The 19481-nt window shown below is 53.8% G+C and overlaps 1 protein-coding gene across 5 annotated transcripts in view; it reads right to left on the minus strand.

The window, feature by feature from the left end:
* Positions 1-2152: 2152 nt before the first annotated feature.
* STIM1 (stromal interaction molecule 1) overlaps positions 2153-19481 on the minus strand; it is a 126136-nt gene continuing 108807 nt past the window's right edge. For 4 of the 5 annotated variants that reach the window (XM_063950843.1, XM_063950844.1, XM_063950846.1 and 1 more), the window contains one exon: positions 2153-3201. In XM_063950843.1, coding sequence (XP_063806913.1) covers positions 2703-3201 — 499 coding nt within the window. In that variant the 3' untranslated portion in view covers positions 2153-2702. The remainder of the gene's footprint in view (positions 3202-19481) is intronic. The other variant, XM_063950847.1, reaches the window with a different exon arrangement.

Raw genomic sequence — 19481 nt, forward strand, 5'->3', positions numbered from 1 at the left:
CACTTACCTATCCCTGCAGACCAGGTACTACCTTCACAGCAATGGCATTCTCCGGTGGAAGTGGCCTCTTCAGTAGAAACACATTGCATACAATACTCGAGAATGGGATGAGGGAAAAGATGGTGAAGAGGTTATGGAGTTCTCCTGGGCTCCAAATTCCCCAGATCTCAATCCAATCAGGCGTGTGTGGTACGTGTTGGGACAAGTCCGATCCACATCGTCTCCATCTAGCAACTTACAGGATCTGCTGCTTACACCCTGGCAACAGATACCACAGGGCACCGTCAGACGTTTTGTACTGTCCATGCCTCAGAGCTATTTTAGAGGCACACGCAGAAGCGAACCCATACTAGGCAGATGGTCATAATGTGTTGGCTTGTCGGTGCATACTATAGCGGCAGCGTTTAGTATCCCCGGTGTCCGGATGTGGGCGGTCATGTGAAAGAGCAGGACACCGGATCATAGACGGCAGACATCCTGAAGGTGAGAATCGGGGTACAGGTTAGGGCCTGGGGATGTTAGGGTTAGGCACTATTGGGGGATGGGGGGTGTCAGCGCTAGCTGCCAGCCCCTGCTTCCCCCCCCCCCAACGAATAGCCATAGCCGAGAGGTTAGGGATAGGATAGGGGACGGCGATAGAAATACCCTCGCCAATGTCAGGATGCCACAGACTGTTGTGAGCGCCAGCATTCCGACAGCCGAGATACAGTTATTCCTACTATACACACCGTATAATGCACACAGGATGTTTGGGTACAGAACTGCTATAAACCATATTACTGTAGGTAAAGACTCTTCAGTGCCCCTCCCCACTATCACAACGGTGTCCGGGCGGAACCTCATTGACCAGCAGTCACAAAGATGGGTTGGCCGTGAAGCTGCAGCAGATCTAAACTGCTGCGTTTGCCACCCCGTGTAATTTCAAGAATTGTGCGCTTATACCACCACTTGCAACGATGCTGGGTGACCAGCGCATCAAAGCCACAATTACAGAAACTGACCCCCACATGCTATAATGAGTTTGGGAGGAACCTGATTACCAGCGATTTGTTCCGTGCGCACATTGGACATTTGCGTTTTCCTTTTCATCAGCACTTAGCGTATTTACTTGCTTCACAAAACACTTAAATCAGAATATCGTTATGACTTGCCCTTTATTGCAGGGAATTCACCCCCTGAACGCCCCCCACACTGAGACCCATAATTGCATAGCGATCCACCCCCACCCCCCCTCCATTAAGCCATAATTGCAGGGCGATCCCCCACTGACCCATATACTGCACAGAGATCCCCATATTGCAGGGGTTCACCCCTCCCCCCCAAATATCACCAGTTTCTGGGGTCACAGAGGAGCTACAGACAGTGGAGGCTCATGAGAAAGCTCTGCTCTCCAGCTGGCGCACTGTGCAATTATAACAAGGAGACTCTGGGATCTGTGCACCCTACATGGAGAACCTTGGCCCCTGCCCCCCCACCCGAAACTGAGAAACGGGAACACCCAGTGACCGGCACAGATGACTGAGGACCTTATAGCGTTGGCCTCCTATCACTGCATCATCTGATCTGGAGGACAATAGCCAATAATATAATCCTAACGAGAAACGCTTCCCCACCACAAAACATCAGCTGATGTCATTTTATAAAAAGTGCTGGAGAAATGGCGGCTGGAAGCGGACTGGTTGCTGTGGGCAACTTCTACACTTCTCTCTGTAGGTTTGATACATCTCCCAGAGTCAACGTTTCATGTAACGTCACCAACAACATCTGAACAAATGTTTCTTTGCTATACATGTAATTGCTGTAAATAAAAGCCCCCACTCACTTCCTAATAAGCATTATGTGATTATGTATCTAGACAAAAATAGGGATAAGATAATGAATTCAGATTAATAATGAAACGGGCCTGTCCGTCTCACACGCCGTGTGTCCCAATAGTATTTTTATGTGACGAGTCTTTTACAGAACCACCTGTAAACGTGTCACGGTGTTCATTTGCCATCCCTGCGATATGTCTGGTATATTACGCGGCATCTGTGAGGGGTGATACGGAGGAACCTGGCACGTATATTGTTCTAGTCTCATGCAAGAGAACGCACGCCAAGTTTCCGGGTAACGCTGTAAGAAACACCCGCCTGCAGCACCAACACGCTGGTTAATAAATAGTCTTTTGTTTTTATTGTGTTTTGTTGTTTTATACGCATGCCCATCCAAAGCAAAGAATACAGGGGGAAAAAAAACAAAGGAACGGAAAAGATAAATCATACAAACCGTCCCCCACAAAATAAAACTCAATGACCCACTTCCCTTCCCTAGTAAAAATCTATCAATGCCCTCATAGGAGGCTCTTGTCTGGTGGCAGAGGGAGAAGACTTCCCAAAAGCCATGCATAGCAAAGCGAGGAGGCCCTTAACTGGGGGAAGAGGTGAAGCAGGGAAGTGTGATCAGCCAGCGTCCCCCGAAATAAATACGAGGATGAACAGCCAGTACCGCCCCCACCCGTGTATCAATAACGCATTGATTGTACGTGCAAGGTCTTTGTCCGGAGAGAGGAATGGGAGAATGACCAGGTCCTGGCTCCCACCCCACCGCCTCCTCTCCCATAATTCTGCATATATCATCTAATTAGAGGGTGACAAAGATTACACCGAAAGTGATGTCTCTCTTCACCCCACCGTGTTCCTTTGCTCTACAAACCACGACCACTATTTCTTTGGCTTTTTGAAGATGTTCAGTGTCAACTTCTTCTTGCTGCAGCTTGGGTCATTCTCCTCGCCCGTAGAGCCGCTATCCTCTTCTCCGGGGCTCTTCTTCATTGCCAGTTGAGGGATACGGGTGCTCTTTGAGTGGTTGAGCTTGGACTCTGTGCCAGGAGATGGTGTATCTGCTTCGGTGGAGCTCGGGCTGTGAGATCGGGAAGAGTCGGAATGGGACTGTACCGTCCCGGCCAAACTGATTTCTCCTAAGCTGACTGACTTCCCCATCAGCTTGTTCTCCAGCTGGGGGCTCTCGGACAGTCTCTGCTGAATGGTGGCTATACTGGCCATTTCCAGCTGGCGGTTTCCTCCATTGGATGTTTGGCTACTGGACGGAAGCTCTTCCAAGACTCTATGGGACAGGACTTTGGCACTGGGGATTCTGGAGCTGACTCGTTGCTCACTCATGTAAGGGATGGATGAATCAGAGTCTGAGCGACTCAAGTCCCTTGGGGTAGAAGACGAGACAGTTGGTTAGTTACTGCGATACACCAGACCGGCATATGGGGGAACGATAAAACAATGTTGGGATGTCAATGATTAGTACAAAATCCGCAAATACGGTAATGTTAGTAATATGTCAGAATGGCGCCAGGGCTGGGCACGTCTTCAGTCTGAACTACATTCTATACTATGTGCCAACATGCCTGACACACAGCCGGCTCCCGTGCAATTAGTAGCTGCGGTTACATAACACACTAATAGCCGTGTCTGCTCTACCAAACCACAACCAGTCACCAAAGGTCAACGTATGCAAACAGGAAACATACATAGGCGTACATGATGCTTTATCCAGGTGCACAATGTATTATCTCCTGATGGGTGCCCAGAATTACTAGCAGAGTATAATGGGGGGCTGGGTGGGATCAGGCGCAAGTTGGGGGACATTCTCAGTAGAGCATGATGGGGGCTGGGTGTGATTTAGGATATTCCTAGTAGAACATGATGAGGGGCTGGATGGGATCCAGGGCATGCCTGAGGATGATGGGGGGCTGGGTGGGATTCAGGATATTCCTAGTAGAGAATGATGAGGGGGCTGGGTAGTATTCAGGATATTTCTAGTACAGCATTATGGGGGGCTGGGTGAGGTTCAGGACATTCCTAGTAGACCATGATGGGGGGCTGGGTGGGATATGGGACATTTCTAGTAGAGAATGATGGGGGGCTGGGTGGGATTCAGGATATCCTAGTAGAGCATCATGGGGGGCTGGGTGGGATCCAGGGCATTCCTGAGGATGATGGGGGGCTGGGTGGGATCTAGGGCATGCCTGAGGATGATGGGGGGCTGGGTGGAATTCAGGATATTCCTAGTAGACCATGATGGTCGGGGGCTGGGTGGGATTCAGGATATTCCTAGTAGAGCATTATGGGGGCTGGGTGGGATTTAGGACATTCCTAGTAGAGTACGATGGGGGGCTGGGTGGGATCCAGGGCATTCCTGATGATGGGGGGCTGGGTGGGATTCAGGATATTCCTAGTAGACCATGATGGGGGCTGGGTGGGATTCAGGATATTCCTAGTAGACCATGATGGGGGGCTGGGGGGGATTGGGACATTTCTAGTATTTATTATTATTTATTTATTAGCGGTTTCTTATATAGCGCAGTATATTCCGTTGCGCTTTACAATTAGAACAACAGTTATAGAACAAAACTGGGCAAAGACAGACAGACAGACAGACAGAGGTAGGAAGGCCCTGCTCGCAAGCTTACAATCTATAGGGAAATAGGCATTGATACACAAGGATAGATGCTACCTGTCACATAATGGTTCCCCGGATTGCTAGGTTCTTAGTGGGTTGTATGATATGATCACCCAGCAATGTTGGAAGACAAAATGTGAGGTTATGTGGACTGTGCAGAGGGGATGTAACTGGATAGGGAAACATTGAAGGTTATGTGGGTGGGTCTGGAATTTGATAGGCTTGTCTGAAGAGATGAGTTTTCAGGGAACGTTTAAAGGTTTGGAGACTAGTGGAGAGTCTTATTGTGCGTGGGAGGGCATTCCACAGAGTGGGTGAAGCCCGGGTAAAGTCCTGTAATTTTGAGTGGGAACAGGTAATACATCTGGATGAGAGACGCAGATCTTGTGCAGAGCGGAGGGGTCTGGTAGGGAGATATTTTGAGATGAGTGAGGAGATGTATGATGGTGCAGTTTGGGTAATAGCCTTGTATGTAAGTAAAAGTATTTTATATTTGACACGGTAGAATACCGGTAACCAATGGAGGGACTGACAGAGCGGATCAGCTGACGAAGAACGTCTGGCGAGGAAGATTAGCCTCGCAGCTGCATTTAAAATGGATTGAAGTGGTGAGAGCCTATGTTTGGGAAGACCAGTAAGGAGACTATTTCAATAATCAATGCGGGAGATGATGAGTGCATGGATCAAAGTTTTTGCAGTGTCTTGTGTAAGATAAGAGCGTATTTTGGATATGTTTTTGAGGTGCATGTAACATGATTTAGAGACAGATTGAATGTGTGGAGCAAACGACAGTTCAGAGTCAAGGATGACACCTAGGCAGCGAGCTTGTGGGGTGGATAGTTGCATTGTCAACAGTTATGGCAATATCAGGTTGGTAACTACCCTTAGCTGGTGGGAAAATAATTAATTCTGTTTTGGAAATGTTGAGTTTGAGATGGCGAGATGACATCCAAGATGAAATGGCAGACAGGCATCCAGTGACACGAGCCAATACAGATGGTGATAAATCTGGGGAGGATAGGTAGATTTGAGTATCATCAGCGTACAAATGATACTGAAATCCGAAGGAGCCGATTAGTTTACCAAGAGAGGAGGTATAGATTGAGAAAAGCAGATGACCTAAGACTGAGCCTTGTGGTACTCCAACTGATAGAGGTAGAGAAGAGGAGGTAGAATCAGAGAAGTGAACACTGAAAGATCGATTAGATAGGTAGGATGAGAACCAAGTAAGGGCTGTGTCCTGAAGACCTAGGGACTCTAGTGTTTGTATGAGAAGAGAGTGGTCAACAGTGTCAAAAGCAGCAGAGAGATCTAGAAGAATAAGTAGTGTGTAATGGCCTTTTGATCTAGCAGTGACTAGATCATTCACTACTTTGGTCAGTGCCGTCTCCGTGGAGTGTTGGTCACGAAAGCCTGACTGAAGTGGGTCCAGTAAGTTGTGGGAGTTAAGAAAGTGTGTAAGGCGAGTGTAGGCAAGTCTCTCAAGTAGCTTGGAGGGACTGGGTAGCTGAGAAATGGGACGGTAGTTAGAGAGTGTGTTAGGGTCAGAGTTGTGTTTTTTCAGAATGGGAGTAATCACTGCATGCTTGTATAGAGAAGGAAAGATACCAGTAGAGAGAGAGATTACAGATTTTAGTTAAGGTTGGGATAAGCACAGGAGATAAACTTTTGCTGACCTGTGAGGGTATAGTAGAGAATGATAGGGAAGGGGGGTATTCAGGATTTCCTAGTAGAGCATCATGGGGGGATGGGTGGGATCCAGGGCATTCCTGAGCATGATGGGGAGCTGGGTGGGATCTAGGACATTCCTAGTAGACCATGCTGGGGGAGGGGGGGGCTGGGATATTTTTATTAGAGAATGATGGGGGGCTGGGTTGGATTCAGGACATTCCTAGTAGACCATGATGGGGGGCTGGGTGGGATTTGGGATATTTCTATTAGAGACTGATGGGGGGCTGGGTGGGATTCAGGATATTCCTAGTAGAGTATGATGGGGGGCTGGGTGGGATCCAAGGCATTCCTGAGGATGATGGGGGGCTGGGTGGGATCCAGGGCATTCCTGAGGATGATGGGGGGCTGGGTGGGATTCAGGATATTCCTAGTAGAGCATTATGGGGGGCTGGGTGGGATCCAAGGCATTCCTGAGGATGATGGGGGGCTGGGTGGGATCCAGGGCATTCCTGAGGATGATGGGGGGCTGGGTGGGATTCAGGATATTCCTAGTAGAGCATTATGGGGGGCTGGGTGGGATTCAGGACATTCCTAGTAGAGCATTATGGGGGGCTGGGTGGGATTCAGGACATTCCTAGTAGACCATGATGGGGGGCTGGGTGGGATTTGGGACATTTCTAGTAGATAATGATGGGGGGCTGGGTGGGATTTGGGACATTTCTAGTAGATAATGATGGGGGGCTGGGTGGGATTCAGGATATTCCTAGTAGACCATGATGGGGGGCTGGGTGGGATTTGGGACATTTCTAGTAGATGATGGGGGGATGGGTGGGATTCGGGATATTCCTAGTAGACCATGATGGGGGGCTGGGTGGGATTTGGGACATTTCTAGTAGATAATGATGGGGGGCTGGGTGGGATTCAGGATATTCCTAGCAGAGTATGATGGGGCGCTGGGTGGGTTCCAAGGCATTCCTGAGGATGATGGGGGTCTCAGTAAAGCAGTGTACGAAATGGAAGTATGAAGGATTGTGGTTGCACAGGAACATGAAGAATGAGATTGTGTTTGTGGGATGCAATTGAAATGATATTTAAGGAGTGAGACGTTCCCTGTTGAGCCAGCGGCCGCAGAGGTGGCAGATCTCAGGCCTCAGCACATACTGTCCTATGGGTGGGGTGCCGGTTTCACCTGCCAGGCCCTATTGATATGGAAATGCTGTCTAGGCTGCATGTAATGTCATGTACTAAACACACACAAGTGACAGATGTAATGGGAAGTGATAGTATCCCCTGAGCCGCATTATAGGGCACACGCAGAGAAGCAGCAGCGTTCTCACCCTGGATCTGATTCAGGGCCGTAGCTAATCTTAAAAAGTCGCAGTGTAGCGATGTTTGGTACACAGTGCCCGCGCAGGACTCGTACTGCGGCCTTGCACGCCATTTCAGGTGATTGACAGTCTGCAGCTGTTTGGGGGCGGGGATGGGGCGTGTCACCTGTTTTGTGGGAGTACCAAGGTCAGGGTCTCGGTCTAACGGTGGAGATTTCCTGGCCTGACGGTGTTGCAGGTAATCCGACGCTGCGTCCTTTATACCGCGCTCTGTCTATGCTCTAATTCTGTACTGATCACCACCCACTGCCTGTATACCGTTACTGCCCCCACATACAGAGGATAGGAGTCTGTACTGACCACCACCCACTGCCTGTATACCGTCACTACCCCCACATACAGAGGATAGGGGTCTGTACTGATCACCACACACTGCCTGTATACAGTCACTGCCCCCACATACAGAGGATAGGGGTCTGTACTGATCACCACCCACTGCCTGTATACCGTCACTACCCCCACATACAGAGGATAGGGGTCTGTACTGATCACCACCCACTGCCTGTATACCGTTACTGCCCCCACATACAGAGGATAGGAGTCTGTACTGACCACCACCCACTGCCTGTATACCGTCACTACCCCCACATACAGAGGATAGGGGTCTGTACTGATCACCACCCACTGCCTGTATACCGTCACTGCCCCCACATACAGAGGATAGGGGTCTGTACTGTACACCACACACTGCCTGTATACCGTCACTGCCCCCACATACAGAGGATAGGGGTCTATACTGCACACCACCCACTGCCTGTATACCGTCACTGCCCCCACATACAGAGGATAGGGGTCTGTACTGTACACCACACACTGCCTGTATACCGTCACTGCCCCCACATACAGAGGATAGGGGTCTGTACTGTACACCACACACTGCCTGTATACCGTCACTACACCCACATACAGAGGATAGGGGTCTGTACTGCACACCACCCACTGCCTGTATACCGTCACTGCCCCCACATACAGAGGATAGGGGTCTGTACTGCACACCACACACTGCCTGTATACCGTCACTGCCCCCACATAGAGGATAGGGGTCTGTACTGATAACCACACACTGCCTGTATACTGTCACTGCCCCCACATACAGAGGATAGGGGTCTGTACTGATCACCACCCACTGCCTGTATACCGTCACTGCCCCCACATACATAGGATAGGGGTGTGTACTGATAACCACACACTGCCTGTATACTGTCACTGCCCCCACATACATAGGATAGGGGTCTGTACTGATAACCACACACTGCCTGTATACTGTCACTGCCCCCACATACAGAGGATAGGGGTCTGTACTGATCACCACCCACTGCCTGTATACCGTCACTGCCCCCACATACAGAGGATAGGGGTCTGTACTGTACACCACACACTGCCTGTATACCGTTACTGCCCCCACATACAGAGGATAGGGGTCTGTACTGATAACCACACACTACCTGTATACTGTCACTGCCCCCACATACAGAGGATAGGGGTATGTACTGCACACCACACACTGCCTGTATACCGTCACTGCCCCCACATACATAGGATAGGGGTCTGTACTGATAACCACACACTGCCTGTATACTGTCACTGCCCCCACATACAGAGGATAGGGGTCTGTACTGATCACCACCCACTGCCTGTATACCGTCACTGCCCCCACATACAGAGGATAGGGGTCTGTACTGTACACCACACACTGCCTGTATACCGTTACTGCCCCCACATACAGAGGATAGGGGTCTGTACTGCACACCACCCACTACTGCCTGTATACCGTCACTACCCCCACATACAGAGGATAGGGGTCTGTACTGCACACCACACACTGCCTGTATACCGTCACTGCCCCCACATACAGAGGATAGGGGTCTGTACTGTACACCACACACTGCCTGTATACCGTCACTGCCCCCACATACAGAGGATAGGGGTCTGTACTGCACACCACCCACTGCCTGTATACCGTCATTGCCCCCACATACAGAGGATAGGGGTCTGTACTGCACACCACCCACTGCCTGTATACCGTCACTGCCCCCACATAGAGGATAGGGGTCTGTACTGCACACCACCCACTGCCTATATACCGTCACTGCCCCCACATACAGAGGATAGGGGTCTGTACTGATCTCCACACACTGCCTGTATACCGTCACTGTCCCCACATACAGATGATAGGGGTCTGTACTGCACACCACACACTGCCTGTATACAGTCACTGCCCCCACATACAGAGGATAGGGGTCTGTACTGCACACCACCCACTGCCTGTATACCGTCACTGCCCCCACATACAGAGGATAGGGGTCTGTACTGATCACCACACTCTGCCTGTATACCGTCACTGTCCCCACATACAGAGGATAGGGGTCTGTACTGTACACCACACACTGCCTGTATACCGTCACTGCCCCCACATACAGAGGATAGGGGTCTGTACTGCACACCACCCACTGCCTGTATACCGTCACTGCCCCCACATACAGAGGATAGGGGTCTGTACTGCACACCACCCACTGCCTGTATACCGTCACTGTCCCCACATACAGAGGATAGGGGTCTGTACTGCACACCACCCACTGCCTGTATACCGTCACTGCCCCCACATACAGAGGATAGGGGTCTGTACTGCACACCACCCACTGCCTGTATACCGTCACTGACCTCACATACAGAGGATAGGGGTCTGTACTGCACACCACCCACTGCCTGTATACTCACTGCACCCACATACAGAGGATAGAGGTCTGTACTGTACACCACACACTGCCTGTACACCGTCACTGCCCCCACATACAGAGGATAGGGGTCTGTACTGCACACCACCCACTACTGCCTGTATACCGTCACTGCCCCCACATACAGAGGATAGGGGTCATTACTGCACACCACCCACTGCCTGTATACCGTCACTGCCCCCACATACAGAGGATAGGGGTCTGTACTGCACACCACCCACTGCCTGTATACCGTCACTGCCCCCACATACAGAAGATAGGGGTCTGTACTGCACACCACCCACTGCCTGTATACTCACTGCCCCCACATACAGAAGATAGGGGTCTGTACTGCACACCACACACTGCCTGTATACCGTCACTGCCCCCACATACAGAGGATAGGGGTCTGTACTGCACACCACACACTGCCTGTATACCGTCACTGACCTCACATACAGAGGATAGGGGTCTGTACTGATCACCACCCACTGCCTGTATACCGTCATTGCCCCCACATACAGAGGATAGGGGTCTGTACTGCACACCACCCACTGCCTGTATACCGTCACTGCCCCCACATACAGAGGATAGGGGTCTGTACTGTACACCACACACTGCCTGTATACCGTCACTGCCCCCACATACAGAGGATAGGGGTCTGTACTGCACACCACCCACTGCCTGTATACCGTCATTGCCCTCACATACAGAGGATAGGGGTCTGTACTGCACACCACACACTGCCTGTATACCGTCACTGACCTCACATACAGAGGATAGGGGTCTGTACTGTACACCACACACTGCCTGTATACCGTCACTGCCCCCACATACAGAGGATAGGGGTCTGTACTGACCACCACCCACTGCCTGTATACCGTCACTGCCCCCACATACAGAGGATAGGGGTCTGTACTGTACACCACCCACTGCCTGTATACCGTCACTGCCCCCACATACAGAGGATAGGGGTCTGTACTGTACACCACCCACTGCCTGTATACCGTTACTGCCCCCACATACAGAGGATAGGAGTCTGTCCTGACCACCACCCACTGCCTGTATACCGTCACTGCCCCCACATACAGATAGGGGTCTGTACTGATCACCACCCACTGCCTGTATACCGTCACTGCCCCCACATACAGAGGATAGGGGTCTGTACTGTACACCACACACTGCCTGTATACCGTTACTGCCCCCACATACAGAGGATAGGGGTCTGTACTGTACACCACACACTGCATGTATACCGTCACTGCCCCCACATACAGAGGATAGGGGTCTGTACTGTACACCACACACTGCCTGTATACCGTCACTGCCCCCACATACAGAGGATAGGAGTCTGTCCTGACCACCACCCACTGCCTGTATACCGTCACTGCCCCCACATACAGAGGATAGGGGTCTGTACTGTACACCACCCACTGTCTGTATACCGTCACTGCCCCCACATACAGAGGATAGGGGTCTGTACTGTACACCACCCACTGCCTGTATACCGTCACTGCCCCCACATACAGAGGATAGGGGTCTGTACTGTACACCACCCACTGCCTGTATACCGTTACTGCCCCCAAATACAGAGGATAGGGGTCTGTACTGCACACCACACACTGCCTGTATACCGTCACTGCCCCCACATACAGAGGATAGGGGTATGTACTGCACACCACACTGCCTGTATACCGTCACTGCCCCCACATACAGAGGATAGGGGTCTGTACTGTACACCACCCACTGCCTGTATACCGTCACTGCCCCCACATACAGAGGATAGGGGTCTGTACTGCACACCACACACTGCCTGTATACCGTCACTGCCCCCACATACAGAGGATAGGAGTCTGTCCTGACCACCACCCACTGCCTGTATACCGTCACTGCCCCCACATACATAGGATAGGGGTCTGTACTGTACACCACACACTGCATGTATACCGTCACTGCCCCCACATACAGAGGATAGGGGTCTGTACTGTACACCACCCACTGCCTGTATACCGTCACTGCCCCCACATACAGAGGATAGGGGTCTGTACTGCACACCACCCACTGCCTGTATACTCACTGCCCCCACATACAGAGGATAGGGGTCTGTACTGCACACCACACACTGCCTGTATACCGTCACTGCCCCCACATACAGAGGATAGGGGTCTGTACTGCACACCACACACTGCCTGTATACCGTCACTGCCCCCACATACAGAGGATAGGGGTCTGTACTGTACACCACACACTGCCTGTATACCGTCCCTGCCCCCACATACAGAGGATAGGGGTCTGTACTGCACACCACACACTGCCTGTATACCGTTACTGCCCCCACATACAGAGGATAGGGGTCTGTACTGCACACCACACACTGCCTGTATACCGTCACTGCCCCCACATACAGAGGATAGGGGTCTATACTGCACACCACCCACTGCCTGTATACCGTCACTGCCCCCACATACAGAGGATAGGGGTCTGTACTGTACACCACCCACTGCCTGTATACCGTCACTGCCCCCACATACAGAGGATAGGGTCTGTACTGATCACCACCCACTGCCTGTATACCGTCACTGCCCCGACATACAGAGGATAGGGGTCTGTACTGTACACCACACACTGCCTGTATACCGTCACTGACCTCACATACAGAGGATAGGGGTTTGTACTGCACACCACCCACTGCCTGTATACCGTCACTGCCCCCACATACAGAGGATAGGGGTCTGTACTGCACACCACCCACTGCCTGTATACCATCACTGCCCCCACATACAGAGGATAGGAGTATGTACTGCACACCACACACTGCCTGTATACTCACTGCCCCCACATACAGAGGATAGGGGTCTGTACTGCACACCACACACTGCCTGTATACCGTCACTGCCCCCACATACAGAGGATAGGGGTCTGTACTGCACACCACACACTGCCTGTATACCGTCACTGACCTCACATACAGAGGATAGGGGTCTGTACTGTACACCACACACTGCCTGTATACCGTTACTGCCCCCAAATACAGCGGATAGGGGTCTGTACTGCACACCACCCACTACTGCCTGTATACCGTCACTGCCCCCACATACAGAGGATAGGGGTCTGTACTGCACACCACCCACTGCCTGTATACCGTCACTGCCCCCACATACAGAGGATAGGGGTCTGTACTGCACACCACCCACTGCCTGTATACCGTCACTGCCCCCACATACAGAGGATAGGGGTCTGTACTGCACACCACACACTGCCTGTATACCGTCACTGCCCCCACACACAGAGGATAGGGGTCTGTACTGCACACCACACACTGCCTGTATACCGTCACTGCCCCCACATACAGAGGATAGGGGTCTGTACTGCACACCACACACTGCCTGTATACCGTCACTGCCCCCACATACAGAGGATAGGAGTCTGTCCTGACCACCACCCACTGCCTGTATACCGTCACTGCCCCCACATACAGAGGATAGGGGTCTGTACTGTACACCACACACTGCCTGTATACCGTCACTGCCCCCACATACAGAGGATAGGGGTCTGTACTGTACACCACCCACTGCCTGTATACCGTCACTGACCTCACATACAGAGGATAGGGGTCTGTACTGTACACCACCCACTGCCTGTATACCGTCACTGCCCCCACATACAGAGGATAGGGGTCTGTACTGCACACCACACACTGCCTGTATACCGTCACTGCCCCCACATACAGAGGATAGGGATCTGTACTGCACACCACACACTGCCTGTATACTCACTGCCCCCACATACAGAGGATAGAGGTCTGTACTGTACACCACCCACTGCCTGTATACCATCACTGCCCCCACATACATAGGATAGGGGTCTGTACTGACCACCACACACTGCCTGTATACCGTCACTGCCCCCACATACAGAGGATAGGGGTCTGTACTGCACACCACACACTGCCTGTATACTCACTGCCCCCACATACAGAGGATAGAGGTCTGTACTGTACACCGCACACTGCCTGTATACTGTCACTGCCCCCACATACAGAGGATAGAGGTCTGTACTGTACACCACCCACTGCCTGTATACCATCACTGCCCCCACATACATAGGATAGGGGTCTGTACTGACCACCACACACTGCCTGTATACCGTCACTGCCCCCACATACAGAGGATAGGGGTCTGTACTGCACACCACACACTGCCTGTATACTCACTGCCCCCACATACAGAGGATAGAGGTCTGTACTGTACACCGCACACTGCCTGTATACTGTCACTGCCCCCACATACAGGGGACACTATGTACCTTACAATGCTCACTGTCTCTGTATCCTTCTGTACAATGGTCGCTCGCTGTTTGCACAGCAGATGATACAGAATACAGTACAGCCTCCGTTATCTCTCTCCATACACATTAATCTTACACACAGCCGCATGGCACACTGGTATACAATATAACATTAATGGCCTCCAGGGCAGCCACACAACAGAGACACTATCCCGGTCCGTGGCTGCCTCCTCTCAGGAACACACAGCCGGACGTGTGCGGGATTGTACAGGTTACTGTGAAAGCAGAGCATCGGATTTCCCCGAGGAAACGCGGCTGCAGCTATAGGCTTAGTATGGCGGAGGGGAAGTCGCCCCCCCGTCTGGCGGTGACCTTGGCCGCATGCACCGATTGTCTCGCTGTCTCCTCATTGCCTTTTATGTACTTAAATACCAAAAATGCTGCAGGCTGTGAATTCCAGACTTCATCACTGACCCCTTGTCTGATCCTGACTTCACATGTACCAAGAGGAAACACCACCACCTTCATCACCTGCAGTTAACCCTTCCCGTCCCAGAGTCCTTATACCTAGTTCACAGAGTGGACGCAAAAAGGTTCCCTTACCGTCATACGGCACTCACAGTATATAGCGAGCAACGATAATACAGTATCTCCCCCCTGTGTTCCCCATCATACACACACATTATCTCGACACACGCACGCTAGTAACGTACAGAAATACTCATGGCACTGCCCATAACGTTACCCTCTGCACTATGCTAGTGTGAGACCACCATGCCTCCACCCGGAGCAGCGCTAGGCCTCCACCCGGAGCAGGAACGTTAGGACACAGGAGAGCAGCGCTAGGCCTCCACCCGGAGCAGGAACGTTAGGACGCAGGAGAGCAGCGCTAGGCCTCCACCCGGAGCAGGAACGTTAGGACGCAGGAGAGCAGCGCTAGGCCTCCACCCGGAGCAGGAACGTTATGACGCAGGAGAGCAGCGCTAGGCCTCCACCCGGAGCAGGAACGTTATGACGCAGGAGAGCAGCGCTAGGCCTCCACCCGGAGCAGGAACGTTATGACGCAGGAGAGCAGCGCTAGGCCTCCACCCGGAGCAGGAACGTTAGGACACAGGAGAGCAGCGCTAGGCCTCCACCCGGAGCAGGAACGTTAGGACGCAGGAGAGCAGCGCTAGGCCTCCACCCGGAGCAGGAACGTTAGGACACAGGAGAGCAGCGCTAGGCCTCCACCCGGAGCAGGAATATTAGGACACAGGAGAGCAGCGCTAGGCCTCCACCCGGAGCAGGAACGTTAGGACACAGGAGAGCAGCGCTAGGCCTCCACCCGGAGCAGGAATATTAGGACACAGGAGAGCAGCGCTAGGCCTCCACCCGGAGCAGGAACGTTAGGACACAGGAGAGCAGCGCTAGGCCTCCACCCGGAGCAGGAACGTTAGGACACAGGAGAGCAGCGCTAGGCCTCCACCCGGAGCAGGAACGTTATGACGCAGGAGAGCAGCGCTAGGCCTCCACCCAGAGCAGGAACGTTAGGACGCAGGAGAGCAGCGCTAGGCCTCCACCCGGAGCAGGAACGTTATGACGCAGGAGAGCAGCGCTAGGCCTCCACCCGGAGCAGGAACGTTAGGACGCAGGAGAGCAGCGCTAGGCCTCCACCCGGAGCAGCGCTAGGCCTCCACCCGGAGCAGGAACGTTAGGACACAGAAGAGCAGCGCTAGGCCTCCACCCGGAGCAGGAATGTTAGGACGCAGGAGAGCAGCGCTAGGCCTCCGCCCGGAGCAGGAATATTAGGACGCAGAAGAGCAGTGCTAGGCCGCCACCTGGAGCAGGAATATTAGGACGCAGAAGAGCAGCGCTAGGCCTCCACCCGGAGCAGGAACGTTAGGACGCAGGAGAGCAGCGCTAGGCCTCCACCCGGAGCAGGAATATTAGGACGCAGAAGAGCAGCGCTAGGCCTCCACCCGGAGCAGGAATATTAGGACGCAGAAGAGCAGCGCTAGGCCTCCACCCGGAGCAGGAACGTTAGGACGCAGGAGAGCAGCGCTAGGCCTCCACCCGGAGCAGGAATATTAGGACGCAGAAGAGCAGCGCTAGGCCTCCACCCGGAGCAGGAATATTAGGACGCAGAAGAGCAGCGCTAGGCCTCCACCTGGAGCAGGAATATTAGGACGCAGAAGAGCAGCGCTAGGCCTCCACCTGGAGCAGGAATATTAGGACGCAGGAGAGCAGCGCTAGGCCTCCCCCCGGAGCAGGAATATTAGGACGCAGGAGAGCAGCGCTAGGCCTCCACCCGGAGCAGGAATATTAGGACGCAGAAGAGCAGCGCTAGGCCTCCGCCCGGAGCAGGAATATTAGGACACAGGAGAGCAGCGCTAGGCCTCCACCCGGAGCAGGAACGTTAGGACACAGGAGAGCAGCGCTAGGCCTCCACCCGGAGCAGGAACGTTAGGACACAGGAGAGCAGCGCTAGGCCTCCACCCAGAGCAGGAACGTTAGGACGCAGGAGAGCAGCGCTAGGCCTCCACCCGGAGCAGGAACGTTATGACGCAGGAGAGCAGCGCTAGGCCTCCACCCGGAGCAGGAACGTTAGGACGCAGGAGAGCAGCGCTAGGCCTCCACCCGGAGCAGGAATATTAGGACACAGGAGAGCAGCGCTAGGCCTCCACCCGGAGCAGGAATATTAGGACGCAGGAGAGCAGCGCTAGGCCTCCACCCGGAGCAGGAATATTAGGACACAGGAGAGCAGCGCTAGGCCTCCGCCCGGAGCAGGAATATTAGGACGCAGAAGAGCAGCGCTAGGCCTCCACCCGGAGCAGGAACGTTAGGACACAGGAGAGCAGCGCTAGGCCTCCACCCAGAGCAGGAACGTTAGGACGCAGGAGAGCAGCGCTAGGCCTCCACCCGGAGCAGGAACGTTATGACGCAGGAGAGCAGCGCTAGGCCTCCACCCGGAGCAGGAACGTTAGGACGCAGGAGAGCAGCGCTAGGCCTCCACCCGGAGCAGCGCTAGGCCTCCACCCGGAGCAGGAATGTTAGGACACAGGAGAGCAGCGCTAGGCCTCCACCCGGAGCAGGAATATTAGGACACAGGAGAGCAGCGCTAGGCCTCCACCCGGAGCAGGAATATTAGGACGCAGGAGAGCAGCGCTAGGCCTCCACCCGGAGCAGGAATATTAGGACACAGGAGAGCAGCGCTAGGCCTCCGCCCGGAGCAGGAATATTAGGACGCAGAAGAGCAGCGCTAGGCCGCCACCTGGAGCAGGAATATTAGGACGCAGAAGAGCAGCGCTAGGCCTCCACCCGGAGCAGGAACGTTAGGACACAGGAGAGCAGCGCTAGGCCTCCACCCGGAGCAGGAATATTAGGACGCAGAAGAGCAGCGCTAGGCCGCCACCTGGAGCAGGAATATTAGGACGCAGAAGAGCAGCGCTAGGCCTCCACCCGGAGCAGGAATATTAGGACGCAGAAGAGCAGCGCTAGGCCTCCACCCGGAGCAGGAATATTAGGACACAGGAGAGCAGCGCTAGGCCTCCGCCCGGAGCAGGAATATTAGGACGCAGAAGAGCAGCGCTAGGCCTCCACCTGGAGCAGGAATATTAGGACGCAGAAGAGCAGCGCTAGGCCGCCACCTGGAGCAGGAATATTAGGACGCAGAAGAGCAGCGCTAGGCCTCCACCTGGAGCAGGAATATTAGGACGCAGGAGAGCAGCGCTAGGCCTCCACCTGGAGCAGGAATATTAGGACGCAGAAGAGCAGAGCTAGGCCTCCACCCGGAGCAGGAATATTAGGACACAGGAGAGCAGCGCTAGGCCTCCGCCCGGAGCAGGAATATTAGGACGCAGAAGAGCAGCGCTAGGCCTCCACCCGGAGCAGGAACGTTAGGACACAGGAGAGCAGCGCTAGGCCTCCACCCAGAGCAGGAACGTTAGGACGCAGGAGAGCAGCGCTAGGCCTCCACCCGGAGCAGGAACGTTATGACGCAGGAGAGCAGCGCTAGGCCTCCACCCGGAGCAGGAATATTAGGACGCAGGAGAGCAGCGCTAGGCCTCCACCCGGAGCAGCGCTAGGCCTCCACCCGGAGCAGGAACGTTAGGACGCAGGAGAGCAGCGCTAGGCCTCCACCCGGAGCAGCGCTAGGCCTCCACCCGGAGCAGGAATGTTAGGACACAGGAGAGCAGCGCTAGGCCTCCACCCGGAGCAGGAATATTAGGACACAGGAGAGCAGCGCTAGGCCTCCACCCGGAGCAGGAACGTTAGGACGCAGGAGAGCAGCGCTAGGCCTCCACCCGGAGCAGGAACGTTAGGACGCAGGAGAGCAGCGCTAGGCCTCCACCCGGAGCAGGAATATTAGGACGCAGAAGAGCAGCGCTAGGCCGCCACCTGGAGCAGGAATATTAGGACGCAGAAGAGCAGCGCTAGGCCTCCACCCGGAGCAGGAACGTTAGGACACAGGAGAGCAGCGCTAGGCCTCCACCCGGAGCAGGAATATTAGGACGCAGAAGAGCAGCGCTAGGCCGCCACCTGGAGCAGGAATATTAGGACGCAGAAGAGCAGCGCTAGGCCTCCACCCGGAGCAGGAATATTAGGACGCAGAAGAGCAGCGCTAGGCCTCCACCCGGAGCAGGAATATTAGGACACAGGAGAGCAGCGCTAGGCCTCCGCCCGGAGCAGGAATATTAGGACGCAGAAGAGCAGCGCTAGGCCTCCACCTGGAGCAGGAATATTAGGACGCAGAAGAGCAGCGCTAGGCCGCCACCTGGAGCAGGAATATTAGGACGCAGAAGAGCAGCGCTAGGCCTCCACCTGGAGCAGGAATATTAGGACGCAGGAGAGCAGCGCTAGGCCTCCACCTGGAGCAGGAACGTTAGGACACAGAAGAGCAGCGCTAGGCCTCCACCTGGAGCAGGAATATTAGGACGCAGAAGAGCAGAGCTAGGCCTCCACCCTGAGCCATAAGATTAGGACAGAA

This window comes from Pseudophryne corroboree, chromosome 2 (genome assembly GCF_028390025.1).
Source record: "Pseudophryne corroboree isolate aPseCor3 chromosome 2, aPseCor3.hap2, whole genome shotgun sequence".
In the NCBI taxonomy this organism is placed as follows: Eukaryota; Metazoa; Chordata; class Amphibia; order Anura; family Myobatrachidae; genus Pseudophryne; species Pseudophryne corroboree.